The sequence below is a fragment of the Helianthus annuus genome, chromosome 5 (assembly GCF_002127325.2).
Source record: "Helianthus annuus cultivar XRQ/B chromosome 5, HanXRQr2.0-SUNRISE, whole genome shotgun sequence".
Lineage (NCBI taxonomy): Eukaryota > Viridiplantae > Streptophyta > Magnoliopsida > Asterales > Asteraceae > Helianthus > Helianthus annuus.
In genome coordinates, this window is record NC_035437.2 from 175,212,768 (window position 1) to 175,227,499 (window position 14,732).

Sequence of the window (14,732 nt, forward strand, 5' to 3'; positions counted from 1 at the left end):
ATAAAATAACTCATGGAAATAAGCGTTTTTTGGCCCGGACGATGACCCAAACCGCCGTAGGCAAGATGTAGCTCGTTCTCACGGTCGTTTCGCCTGGTCGCACGCCCAAAACGGACCCTTGTAGCTCAAGTTAGAGCCATTTTAGTGAGGCCCCTTTTGTTACACGATCTTGGGCCTCCAAATACAAGATGACCCGTTCCTCTACACTTGGGCCCGCATCAGCTGGTGACACGATAATACTTCAGTAGTCCGTTGGTGATTCAAATTTGCCGTTAAAAAAAAATAAAAAAAATCAACACCTGTCAACAAGAAAATATAACATTAAATCACTCTATTAAATAATTTTGTACAATCACTACTTATGTCATTCTCTCGTGAGAAATAAAAAAAACTTTGTGTTTTGTCTCATTAAAATTTTGTGTTGTGGAAAGTTATTTTCCAAGAAGAAAATTCCACCAACCCATGCATTGAATACTCAACAATGTTACCCTCATGGAGCTTTAAATACATAACAACATTTCTTTCAATAAATGTTATGAACATATCTAACCTTCCCTTTAATTCCATTCAATTCTCTTTGACTTGAAAAAGATATATGCAAACACATATATAAAATAATGGTGGAGGAAAGGGCTGAAGTTGTGTATGATATTGGATATGGTTATGGTAACCCTTGTAGGTATTTACAAGAAGTTTTTAGAAGCTTTTTAAGGTGTTTGGGGTTAGAGAAACAAGAAGGAAAAGAAAGAAACACTAGTGGTGGTGTTGGTGGCCGCGACACAGGCGGTGGTGACGGTGACGGTGACGGTGACGGTGACGGAGGTGGAGGTGAGGTGGATCCACCTACAACTTCTCCTATTATGGATCCTACTGATGAACCTATGTCTACAAGGGTAAGTAACTCATGAAAAAACATTCTTTCTCATATTCATGATGATGATTTTTTTATTGTAGTTTTATGGTTTTGTATCATTTATTTGTATATTCATAACAACTTAATTAACAAGTATTTATAACGTATGATGTAATAACTAATGTTTTTATATAGAGTTAATTGCTCGGATGGTCCCTGTGGTTTCACATTTTTTCACATTTAGTCCCCACTTTTTGAAAATAGCAAGTATGCTCCCTATGGTTTGTTATTTTGTTACTCGGATAGTCCCCCAACATTTACTCTGGGGACTATCCGAGTAACAAAATAACAAACCATACGGAGCATACATGTTATTTCCAAACTTATTGACATCTACTCAGGGACTATCCGAGTAACAAAATGACAAACCATAGGGAGCATATCTGCTATTTTCAAAAGGTGGAGACTAAACATAAAAAAACTTGAAACCACAGGGACCATCCGAGCAATTAACTCTTTTATATATTACGTTCATATATATAAATCCTGAAGATGTTAAGAAGATAAGTCCTCATGGCAGCCTTCGGCTTACTTCTTGTAGTTACGCGAAGTATCCAAAGGTTTTTGACTTAGCGGTATCAAGTTGTTGGATAATTTTTTTTTAACTCGTAAACGTTTAATCTCTAATACTAGAATTAGAGAGTATCTGTAATAAAATGATTAATTATGCTAAATATATAAAATATACTATAAATTTATTGATCACAGAACCCATTTTTTGAGGTTTCCTGTAACATAAACATTAATTATGTTTTTCATATTAATGAAAGTGTTCTTTTTTATTATAATATTTTCTATTTATATATATTTGAATACGTAATATATTTTTAAATCTTTTCAATATTAATTAAATAGGTGGTTGAAACTTAATTTTTTTTTCAGTTTATGAAATTTCATTTTAGTTTTTCTTTAATTTCAGTAGGTTATTTTCTGTACACACATATATTGGGAGTGCTTGTTACTTATTTGAGTAGAAAACTATGAAATACGTATAGACACTTAAATATAGTTCATATATTATGGAGAAAGAGCATGTCAAAAAATGTGTTATGCACCACCATATTTAAACCAGCCGTCAATAAGTATACGTTTTTGAACGGTACACACACCTACTACACCTACTCCTAAAATCTATATTACTCGTTTTCAAGGAGACTTAAACACTCACTACTTGGAAGGGAAACCAAGACAATAGCGTGGATACCATTGGGCTGCAAGCCCTTTGGTACCAATAAGTATTAGTATCTCAACGGTGTTCATAGTTCTCTACTTAAAACTGATTATGTTCTAAACATTCCTCTATTAACTATTTGTAATCGTACATGTTGTTGGCGCAGAGACTCACAAGAAGACCCCCTCCGCCAAGGGGGCCGATTAGCTCTGGAGGAGGCGGTCAAACCAACTAACTAGTTAGATCGTTCGCTTTTCTCCCCTTCAACCAGTATATCAATGTCGTAATTCTCGTTTTTAATGTTCTGAAATTTAGGATTTCTTAAACTATCATATCAGATTTCATCGTAAATATGATTATATATGCTTGATTTCAACATGCATTTAGTTAGATCTATATACATTCCTAAGAAGAAATTATATAAAACCCAATTTAATTCTAAGTTATTCCTTCTAAAAATATGTAGATATTATATATATATATATTTTTTTGAACGGTAAACTAATCTACTCTTATATTCATACCGCTATCGTAACCAATTAAAATGATACCAATTAAATTTCTGTCGTGTAGCACGAGAAAATCCCACTAGTTTTACTTATAATACAAAGGTTGGTAATAAAAACTTACAATACAAAGGTTGGTAATAAAAAATATTTTCATATATAATATTTTCACTATTGGTTTTAGAAAATTGCATAAACTATCACTTATAATGTTGGTAGAGCTTGCAATTTCACGAGCAACGCATCATGAAGTTCCTACGTTGTGCCACAATAATTCTGTCTCTCGTAGACTCATAGTTAAAAGCTTGAAAAATTAAATGATGTCGATTTTAGGATATGTCACAAAAGATGATGCGCTACTCAACAACACTAAATTTGGGAAAAACACTTGCCATGCAAAAACGTCATCTTTCTTAACGTCCAACAAAGTACGGTTACCTGGGTACACCCATAGGTAGACTGCTACCTACGTCCGCGATCGTAGACAATGCTGGTGACGGCCTCACCGGTTGTTTTAATGGCTTGATGCCAAAACGTCATTCCTCGGTGAAGATCGAACATTAAATTTCTTAATGGCTAAATGCATGAAGCATTATGAATACCTTTGTATGATATGGGGGGGGGGGGGACCTCAGGTTGATGGTTGGATGGATGGGTAGGCACACCCCTTGGAAAAAAAAAAAGTCTAGTGTATTTTTTAGATAAAAAAACCAATTGCACTCCTTGAAAATATAGTTGAACCCCGGGATTAATTGACAAAATAGTAAACAAGTTTTATAAGTGTTCGAATCAGGTCACTCATAAAAAAATTTGTTCTATTTAAATCATTGAAGTTTATTTTATGTGCTAATCCTATATAATTTACCTGAATAGCAGGTAAACTATCCTATATGATATTTATATAATTAATTTTTGTAAACATGCAAAAACAATTAATTAACAAAAGAGAACAAATATAATCAAAACAACACCTATAACAACCCTCAAAAATGCCCTAAAACGTTCCGTAATCGAAAAACTGAACCCCCATATAGTTAATTTAATTGAAAAATAAATAAAATAAGTTCTTTGTGCCTGTCGCGGCCCGCGAGAGACTGAAGGGGAATCCTTCGCGGGGTGCGACGGCCCCATACCTTGTCGGACACTTCTTGAGACACGTGTCACCCACGTGTCAAGCCTACAATGGTGACTAGTCAACCCTAGTAGTAGCTAGGGGGTGTCGCGGCTCGCGACGGGCGACACCTATGTGTGTCGCGGGGCGCGAGGGAGTCAAAAAACAACTATAAATAGAGCAGACAAGCCACAGTCCCATCTCGTTCAATTCTCTTTCTCTCTCAAGCTATATAATCCGAAAATTATACCTATAATACCCCTAAAATCATGAAGCTTTGCCCCGTTGTAGGTGTTTTAACCCCTGGTCACTGATTCAATACTTTGTCCGATCGATATTGAGCCCATGCAGCAACTGATGTCAAAAAGCTGCCTGATAAAGGCTATGCTTTGTAAACTAAGTTGGGGTTCTGTCTCGTGACGTATTAATAAAGTTAAATTGGGTTATTATACTAACACACGTGCATTATATAATTTTAATAGAAACTCAAGAAAATTATCAGAAAATATCACCAGGAAGCCTGTAGTAAAACCTAAGTTTACAAAGTGAGTCATTCTCCTTTTTATCACATTATCATGATATATTTAAAATGCTTTGCAAAACCTTAAATGTTTTTCAAAGTTATAATTACAGGGAATAAGTTTTTGTATTCTACAATTACTGCCAGTATTATGGGGTTTGTATACAGTACTTGATAATCTTCACAATTGGACAATGGGTTAGCCAATTGTGTGATATGACCATAGTCATAGATCTGTCGAGTGACAAATACTTGGAGTTTTGTTAGATAAAAACATTGTAATACCCTTAATACTGTAAGTTATAACAGTGTGTCTTGTTATAAAATGGAATGTACTCGCCAGTATTTCTTGCTGATAAAATGTTTTCAAAACGTGTTTCAGGTAACTTGATGTGAAGCTATTAGAAACCAGCTATGGAGCACTGAAGGCTTTTAAATAATGTGGCTATAAGTTACCTAAATAAAAGAAGTTTATGTTTTCAACAACTGGGGTTTATCCCTACAAATACGTTATAAATGAAATATGGGGTTTAACCCATTTGTTTAATATAAAAAGTTTGGTGTTTTGAAACTCTGAAATTATTTTCTAACTACGATCCTGATGTTTTAATTCCGCTGCTGTCACACCCCGATTTTACCACGTGTCACCGGTGGGCCCGGTGGGGGTTTTGCATGACGTAGTTGATATCATCATAGTCAAACCACACAATTTAAATGCACAACGGAAGCAAAATATATTACAATCCGATATGAAGTAATATCCAAGTATTACAAACGGAAAGTAAAAGATCCACAGGCGGATCGCAAGATAAAATAAAATATTGTTCAACAGACTTCAGGCATCTAAGCTTGCGAGACTTCTATTTGATGCTAGGAGAAACCAGCCTATTACGCGTAGTACCTGCACTTAGTCTTTTTGGGAAAATACGTCAGTTTTCACTGGTAAATACAATTTAACTGACTCATTTTGAAAAGGTTTTAAAAATTGATTTGAATGCCCGTGGCACAAAACATTTTATAACTTGGGACAATTATTTGCCTATAATCTTGTAAAAGAATTACATGTTTATTCTGCGTTCGGTAGCCCGGGTCGTGCCGGGTTAAAGATTAATAGACACACCACTTAATATAATTCCGCCGCGAGACTTCTCTCGTACCGACGATTATACATGTTATGCTGCACTACGGGTGTACGCCTACCCCCGAGTACTAAGGTCGTGGCCATTCTTTGAATGATGCCAAGGATATCCGGGACATGATCATTAAACTCCCAAAGGCATTAAACAAACAAAACAGCATTTTTAAACGGGTCACTTGACTGCACAAAACCACAGACCGGTTAAGGTCAATTACCCGACCAAGCGGTATTTTATATACCGTACCCCAAGCCCGTATAGGGAAAATAAGTTAAACGTATTTACCTGAGCTAAATATAAATTTAATCCCAGCCGTATACCACCAAGAAAGTACAGATAGCTTTTACTGGACTCCTAAATCTGGAACGAAGGTTTTTAATAACCTATTAGATTTCTAACGGGTCTTTAATTTGGCCTAAGCCTAGACCGGTTAGTTCTTAAATGAAGATTACGGTTTAAACGCACGATAAGGCGAAGACCGTTTTTAGAATGTGGTTTTGACCCAACAAGCTTGCATACTTGTTTAATATGGGTAACTTAATCACATTCTGGATTTTGAGACCGAAATGATATGGTTTGACCCGTTTCGGCTATAATGGGTAAACTAGTTACCTACGCCGATTCGAACGCATAAAGTGCGTAACGAGTAACCATAAGAGTCATATACAAGTTTCCTAAGTTAATATGCCTTAAACATGTTGTGATATCGGAATGATACCTTCCATCATGCCCCAAATGGTTTTAAACCCAATTTATGCCTCATAAGGGCATTTTGGTCATTTTAAAGGGTGTAAAAGGGTTTAAATAATAACCTGAGTTACAGGTCTGATTAAATCAGTAAATAAACTTAATTTACTAAGTTATAACAGTAGGGTATTAATCCTTATGTGAAATTTATCAATCTTAATCATTCTAGACACCGTAGGGGCGTTTTGGTAATTTCACAAATGCCTAAAAGGTCAAAACAGAAATTCTGAGTTTAAGTTATCCTCCTACTGTTAAAATATAAATTTTTATTGAATACATCAGTAGGTTTCAATCCCATATGCTTAAATAGGTTCTAGTGCATACTTATGTGCTAAAAACGCTTAAAAAAGGCGATTTGGAGCCATTTCCGGGTTTTATAAAGAAAGCTGATATTTTTAAAATTCCAGAAGGCTCAAAATAATATATTTAATATATTAGATCAGTAGAAAAAGGTTTGGGGTTAATCGGATTTATAAAACTCATTTTATGGCTTAAAAGGGCAAAACCGGCATTAGCCGAATTAAGCTTAGAACACTAAGTTATGCTCAGCCTAAAATTGAATAAAAATCTTTAAAAATCCCAAAATATTATTTTAATACAGTAGGTATAAAGTTTTATACAAAAATGTGGGTTTAGATAGGCTATATGCAATTTACGCTATTTAATTACTAAAGAAGCTTCTAATTACGCTATTGAGCATAACTCCTAATCTGGACCTCAAACTGATGTCAGATTTTATGGACAAGTTTATAATTCAGTAGTGAAGGTTTCTATCCTCTCACATTTTCAAAAATATTGTTTTAAGGTCAAAAGGGCATAACGGTCAACAATTCGGCATATAATGGAAACTTGCAAATGAATAGGATAACTAAGGATTCAGGTTGTATAACCTCAGAGGGTTACACTAACCCATAACATGATCCTAAAGGAATCCTAAGGCATATCTAAATAAGTCTAATTCGGGTCAGAACTGAAAGTCAAAGCAAAAGTCAACTTTCGCGACTTTCGACTCCGAACCGGGCCTATACTTAGAATTGTCGGGTTGAATCATGCTTAGACATGTTCAACTAATATTTACCAAGTTATTAATGTGGCAAAACTGATTTTATGACTTCTAATTTAATAGTTATGCATTTTATTTAAAACTAACCCGTTTGACTTTAATTTGACCCGACAATTAAACTAAGTAAACGTGGTAATTAGGAGGCGCCCTTTTGAGGGTTAATCACCTATCTAATTACGGTCACGTAGCCATGTTCGTTCCGAACCATGGCTCAACCGATTAAAAGTCAAAGCGTTTATCGAAACGTTTGACCTTTCGGCTATAACCGCTAGAAATTTAAACTAGGCACGAAAGGGTACTTACAAGAGGTCCTATGAACTGAAGGAGGTTCTCAAAAAGAGTTCAAGACCCTCACAAATTAGAGATCATAGCAGATTTGAAGGAAGTGGTGCAAATGAGAGCCAAATTCAATGGGTATATATAGGTTTTTGAGGACCGTTAGGATCGTTTCTTGATAAACGTGATCACATCTGGACCGTACACCTTTACCCCTTGTTTTAGCAATCTATGGGCTGCCCAAGGACTGAAGAAAACCATTTGAAATTGATTAAAACAGCTGTAACAGCTGGAAATCAAGTTTCTAAAATGGCAGTTTTGGTCCTTGCATGCTTCTAGCCCCTTTCTGATGCGTTTGAGGCCCGTTAAACCATTTTTAAGGCTATAAAATGATGCCTAAGCATAGGGAATATGAAACATGCTCAAAAATATGCCGGATGTCGGTCCGTTTGGTCATACGGTCACGTTGTTCGGCTAATTACGACGGAACACGGACGGACGCGAAAAACGATTCAAACGATGCGACGAATGGAATTTTATCATGGCGATCACTAAAATAAAATATTTTAGTGCTTACATAAATTTTTGGGTGTCCGAGGATATTCAGAATGCGAGATATGCGCAAAAGTGCAAACTTGTGCACTTTTTGACACTTTTAGTCCCTGCATGACATAAAAGTTTGTTTTTGCGCACCAAACACCTCTAATCCTATACCTAAGCTATATAAAGGATAAATAGGGTATGTTTAACTTATGAACATATTCCGGAAGGTCTGTTACCATATGATTCGACCTCCTTTTGCAGTTTGACGCAATTAGTCCCTTAATTGCGCAAAGTAGCGCGAAATGCCGTTTAATGACATCTAAGCCTTCCATGGCCCATATTAATCATTCCCAAGCATATACTTAAATATTACTATGCTCTCGTTCGCTTAAATGGTCACCGAATGGCGTAGATTCAAAAGTTGACGCTTTAGGCCCCTCTATTGCGCAACTTGCGCATTTCATCATTTATTAGCATTGAAGCCTCATTTAATCCATATTAGACATCCTTGATAGTATTATTAAAAATCACGATGCTTCGGGTTCGCTAAAAGGCCATTCAGAGGTATAATTAAACATATTGACGCTTTTAGTCCCTCTAACTTGCAAAGTTGCGCGTAACTTTACTTATAGGCATAAAAACCCTTGTTGGCCATTACTTGGAATTCCCGAGAGTATAATTAAATATCATGAAGCTCCCGGTTTGTTAAAAGGTCACTCAGAGGTAAGAATTAACATGTTGACTCTTTTAACCCTTCATTGCGCAAACTTTCAATTAATTACGCAAACGGCCACACTTTATCATCAAGTGGCACATTTGTGAACATCCCCATCGTGAGAGGTTATTTAGAAACTTATTTTAGGTATGCTAACACTTCCAGTCCTTTCAAAATCAAAGTTTTCGATTTTTCGAAAAATTAGTCCCTAAATTTCACTGTTCGACTTTATTAGGGTTTATTACACGTGTCAATACATCATTGGACGTGATTTTTACGAGGTGTTACAGCTGCAAACTTAATAAACACCTATACCACCAGTTCGCTCTCGTGGCGCCCACTTCCGGGGTGGGGTCGGGGGCTGAGACAACACCTACCAATCGTTCATTGATGTTCCGCTTAAAAAAAAAACTACGTCGTTAATAGAGGATTCGACATTGATACTGCGGGAAGGCATCACGTGCTTATGACATTGTAGTGACGCAACTAAGAGGGTAAAAAACAAGACCAACTTTAAGATACCACAGGTGTTCCCATTGTTTACATCACCGACAACGAAAGGAAAAAACTAAGAAATACAACGACTGTAGTATTAACACTAGCAACAAGGTCACGTGGTGACTTCAGTGGGTCAACTCTTCATTGCTATAGTTTCGATGGCGGTAAGGATGAAACGAAGCCTAGTGACATGCTTAGATAGTAACAAATAAATTAAAACAAAAACAGATGAGCTTTAAGGAAAAAAACCAAATAAAATAATCTATACACGCAACAAGCAAGCGTACCTATTAGAATACTGTATAGTTCAGGTAAGTTACCGAGTATCAATCCTAGGAGTTGTATGGGGTGGATGAGAATGTACCTTAGGCGATGGCCAGCGGTCCAAGTCTAATGTATGATCCGAAGGAGTATGATCCGAGTCATAGTCTGGATCTCTACGTGGTCTGACTCTCCTACTAGGCTCATGACGTGACGAAGATGCCATCTGTAAATATTGGAACAACTCAAAAGTTAAAAACCTAGAATGAGAGGGGTACGACCCGTAGCCTACTAAAAGGATACAAAGCGTATTGTTCTTGGCTTGATTATTTTTCTAGAGTTAAAGAGGGTACGGCCCGTACGCACTCAAAGAGGGTACGAGTCATACTCATTCATATTCTGCAATTCTTGCAAAACAGAAAATGAGACAGCGAATCTAAGTTTTGGGTTCTAAAAAAACTAGTTTAAACTCAAAATGTGTACCCTGTTTTAGCAATTGGGCGGAAGAAATGACTCCAGGAGTGAATGATTAACATCAATTCCACTTTGACTTGAGTTCAAACACCTAATTTTAGAGAGATTTTTAGAGAGTGTGAGTGTGCAAATGAGAGGTCATGGCAACTTTTATAGCTGCCACTTTCAAACGGGTGTTTTAATCAATTTCAACGGAAACAGCTCCACGAACATTCCATTCTTCTTCTAACTTAAACCAATCTATCTGTAGTTTAATCAATTTCTTATACTTCACCATTGCAACGAGTAATTCCCATAACAGATTATGATCGGCTTCAGTAGTAGCTATATCCAATCCAATTTCAATTTTAGTTATGCCATACCCCTTATCTTCCGGCTCACTATCCCCATACTTGTTTGTTAGGATAGCATACTCTTCTACTTCTTGTAACTCAACCCTTTAAAATTCCATGTCACGTGGCTTGCCATGAATCAACCATTCAAATTCCTCTATGTCCTTTTCATGATCAAAATGAAGTGTCTTGTTAATTACCAACACTAAATTACCAATTCACCTTTAAACTCATATTTCCAAGACATCTCAGATCAAACTTACTCAATGGTGTTAATCATAAAGGTGGATGTTTTATATGAGTCTTGATTATTATCGAAACGCTTTTTGATATTAAATACTAGGGGTGTGCACGGTTCGGTTCGGTTCGGTTCGGTTTTTGGGCAAAATCAAGACCGAAACCGAAATGTCGGTTTTTTGGTTTTTTAAAACCGTTCGGTTTCGGGTTTTTTTTGGTGTCGGTTTTTCGGTTTTTACACCGGTTCGGTTCGGTTTTTCGGTTATTTCGGTTTTTGAAACAAAAGTAAGTAAGATTCAAAAATAAAAAAAAAGTATAATTCAAAATTTAAGAATCTTTCTTATATGGTTATATTTAAGTTATTATACTTGATCTTTTTAACTAAAAATGTTTACATAAACCTAACCTTCTAATCTATTTTTATGTTTCTTCAAAGTTTTTATTAGGACCTTTTCTTTTATAATACTTTGAAGATTGTTTAATTTTTATATTAAATTTTGTTATTTGTTATAGGCAATAAATAAATCATCTCAATTATAAATAAACATCTTAATATTTTTATCATAAGTACTTAATATTTAAGAAAAATAATAATAATTTCTAATAGCATGGGTTAATTGGTTAAACACTTAAACTTAAACATAAAAATATATGTTTTTTTCGTTTCGGTTCGGTTTTTTTCGGTTATTGAAAATGGTTATTCGAAAACCGAACCGTCGGTTTTTGTTTCGGTTCGGTTTTGTCGGTTATTTCGGTTACGGTTCGGTTATTTCGGTTTTCTGCTCACCCCTATTAAATACATCTTATCATCATTAATTTGATGGTTAACTTTCCTTCAAAACGTAAGACTCATTCTCATACAATTGAGAATTAACAAAAACTTTTTTATTTTATAAGAATAATGCACATAAACGTCCATTCTATGTTTCGGGTTTAATAAAAGTTCATAAGCGTTTAATACATTTCAACCCTTTAGTGCGTTAATATGTTCGTAAAATATAAATCTTTTACAAAGTTCATAATTGTTTCGTTTCACAAAATACGAAACTAAGCGGAAGCTTGAATTTCGGTTGCGTTCGGTTCTTCTTTATGCTTGATCTTCATCCGTTAGTCTTAACTATCACCTATACACCAATAACAACTCATACGTTAGTTATATGGTGCTTAAACATGGTTTTATAACCCAAAAATATCAAAGGAACAAACAAAATAAATTTTTTTGGAACCCGTCGTAAGCTACGGACCGTATACCGTAGCTTACGGTCCGTATAGGATGTCTGGGCAGAAAGTTTGTACCGTAGCCTACGGCCTCCAGCCGTAGGTTACGGTCTGGTCTGCAGTTTTGTTTTCCAGTTTTGCCCTTAATACAAAAACGACCATAACTTTTAATTCTCTTAGCCGTTTAACCTCTTGTTTCTTCTTACATGATCGTAATTTGATCCTCTACATTACGGACTCAACATCCACCATCCGGATCATCAAAATTCTTAACTTATAAGCTTTCGGCTTAGTGTTTATTTACGAATTATTTGACCCGTTTGCGTAATTAAACAAATGAGCGTATATATTTACATCTTTTTCACAATATCATCCTTTTTATGAATATACCCCGCTACCCGGGGTATTATCCCTATGTTTTATGCATCCGTAATCCGTTTTGTGCACATACTTATTTTTACCCGTTATGGGAAATTAAGGCACTTAAACTTAATTTATCCGCATTTCTTCATATCTTCTATTCCCACTCTAAAATCTTTATTCATGTATCATCACAACTTCAATTGTGATGCGCCATGATAGGAAAATCATTTTATTCCCCATTTTACCCTCGATTTTGACACATTTACGAAAATAATCCATTATGTACCTTTAAGCCAAAATGGTTTAAAACTTCCACTGTATTCTACCCGAAGGATTTTACCAAATTATAAACTCATATTCAAACTACCCTTATGGGTCGTTTGCCCGGTTTATCATCCGAGGGCATTTGGTTAACTTTAGTCTTTTAATCACTAAAAACATTTTGAAAGTTTGTTTTGACCAAGGATACTCTTTTAACCCATATTCCATTTTAATTTCATTATGTCCGTAAGAACATAATATCTAAATTTCAATTCGCTTGATATACCTCACTTTAGGTAATCCAAGGTCCACCCATAACTCGTATAGCTCTCGTCGGACCCTAAGTCCTCATTGAGAGTTTGACCCATTATACATACCTGGCTCGGGTCATAGCCTTGACCTGTTTTAATACCTTGCAATAATGATTGCTAATTAAAAGCAATACAAGCCATACACTATTCACCCTGTGAGCACAACAACTCGACAACAACTATTAGTCATTATTCGCCATTTGACCCGTTTGGCCTAAATGACCATTTATCATTGTGAGATTGTATTTAATTGCCATCTCATCCATGTAGTCCGTTTCGGTTTACACCATACTATCATATTACTTAAAAGTACTAATTTACATTGTTCTTAACCAAATTTATAAATAGGTATTCTACTTAAAAGATGTAAGTTTTACTTACTTGTGTACTTGCGAGCTTCATACTTGAACTTGTATCCATTTGACCCGTTCGTTTCCAAACTCCTACCTAGCTTGTCAGAGTCAAACTACCACATCATATCCACAAGATGATTAGATTAGTCAACCATTAACATGACCATCACACCTTATGGATTCACACACACTTATTCATCAAAGTATGCTATTTATTCAACAACTATTTTCGTCCCATAATTCTTTCCATTCACTAACCGTTTGATCCGTTAGTCAAGTTACTTATACAAACTAGTTAGTAAGTGATTTTAAATACTTTAAACATGCCACATAAAGTGGTATTTGTTCCTAACATTCAATACTTCATGCCTAAATCAAGTATACGCAATCATATGTCTGTTCTTGATTAATAATAACATTATTAATGTGCAGCAATTTTCTATACAGCTGCTGTAATTTACCATTATGACCCATTCAAAGTCCAAACTAGATTAACATGCAAAGATGGATCGTAGAAAATTCAAATACCTTCGCAAGCATATAAGGTACACCTTCTAATGAATTTTCTATGATTTTATATGATTTTTATAAAATCAGTACAACTATATTTTCATTTTCAAACAACTTTCAAAGTTTTTGCACAGCAGTTTTAATTCACCTTTTTGGCCTATTTACCAACCATATTTGTTTCTTATCATTGAAAACAATGAAAATTTACTCCATAGTCTTTCCGAAAAGGTATAGAACACCCAAATCGGATAAACGGTTGATTTTATATGATTTTTTTAAGATTAGTCAAAATCCATATAAAAATCTACAAAAATCATGTTTAGGGTCCTTTCAAGTTCGACCCAAACCATCAAATGCAACCCATTTCTATGGCTAAAGCTCTTATTAAACTCTTGGAAATGGTTAGAACCTATAACACAATGTTATAGGCTAAGAGGTGTCAAAAACATCATCTATTTCAAGAAATCATCTATGAACCCTAATTTTTACCATCTTCTCAACTTCATCTTCGTCAATTTAAGAACTAGGGCTAAAATCAACATATATTCAAGTTCTATTTGGTGATTCTATTGCACCATCAAGTTTAGTTTCCTACAAATCAAAGATTTATCATAAACCCGAAATCATCAAATCAAGTTCTACAACATACCTTATGATCCCCTCGTCTAGGTGACCGATAATTCATGTTCATGCAGGAATTTGGGGTCCAATTTCTCCTTCAATTTTGATGATCTTTGAAGAACAAGGGTTTTCCTTGTTTTGCTCTCCTGAGGATCGACCTACACACACACACACACTATGTGTGTTGTGTGTTATTTTTTTTTGTTTATAAAATTCAAGTTTCCTTTTGACAACATTGGCCCCTCAAATTTAGTTTTGTTTAAATTCCCATATAACACTTACTAACAATTAACCACCATCATAACTTGGTTTTGCATATTCCTAGTCTAATTAATTAAATTTTGGAGTTACAACCCGATTCAAATTAAGTCCCACTCACCCGATCCTTTTATGAACTTTTACTTGCTACAATGTATTTGTTCATTTTAATTAGCGTTGGCTTTGATTATTTAAAATCCTAACACTTATCCGGTCAACTTTTACCACTGATAGTATTTTACCCTTTCTTTAATATTAACTAGGTTTAGTTACTAAACGTGTTTTTGGGGTGTTACACAAAAACATCATCTAAGGCTCTAATTGTGGCTAGGAA

General features: G+C 35.2%; 1 protein-coding gene and 1 long non-coding RNA gene across 5 annotated transcripts; one reads left to right on the plus strand and one right to left on the minus strand.

The window, feature by feature from the left end:
• The first annotated feature begins 512 nt into the window (after nucleotides 1–512).
• LOC110942299 (ESX-1 secretion-associated protein EspB) lies at nucleotides 513–4,774 on the plus strand. 4 transcript variants are annotated; one of them, XM_022184040.2, is made up of 3 exons: nucleotides 523–893; nucleotides 2,251–2,367; nucleotides 4,604–4,760. In XM_022184040.2, the coding sequence occupies exons 1-2, from the start codon at nucleotides 618–620 to the stop codon at nucleotides 2,317–2,319; spliced, it is 345 nt and encodes a 114-aa protein (XP_022039732.1). In that variant the 5' UTR covers nucleotides 523–617; the 3' UTR covers nucleotides 2,320–2,367; nucleotides 4,604–4,760. The 4 variants fall into 4 exon arrangements, with proteins under 4 accessions (XP_022039733.1, XP_022039732.1, XP_035846325.1 ...); XM_035990432.1 differs by having other exon boundaries at nucleotides 2,251–2,364; XM_022184041.2 differs by lacking the exon at nucleotides 2,251–2,367 and having other exon boundaries at nucleotides 513–893; nucleotides 4,604–4,774.
• Nucleotides 4,775–11,444: 6,670 nt separating this feature from the next.
• LOC110939494 lies at nucleotides 11,445–14,297 on the minus strand. Its single transcript, XR_002592298.1, has 3 exons — nucleotides 14,169–14,297; nucleotides 13,038–13,122; nucleotides 11,445–11,627 (listed from the first exon to the last, which is right to left on the minus strand). It is a non-coding gene; the product is annotated as an uncharacterized LOC110939494 (long non-coding RNA).
• Between the last annotated feature and the right edge of the window lie 435 nt (nucleotides 14,298–14,732).

What these genes read in the sequence shown, in the direction of transcription:
- LOC110942299 (XM_022184040.2), top strand. Translation starts at nt 618, where the DNA reads ATGGTGGAGGAAAGGGCTGAAGTTGTGTATGATATTGGATATGGTTAT. An exon ending in ATGAACCTATGTCTACAAGG is followed by an intron (nt 894 to 2,250) that starts GTAAGTAACTCA and finishes TTGTTGGCGCAG; the next exon opens with AGACTCACAAGAAGACCCCC.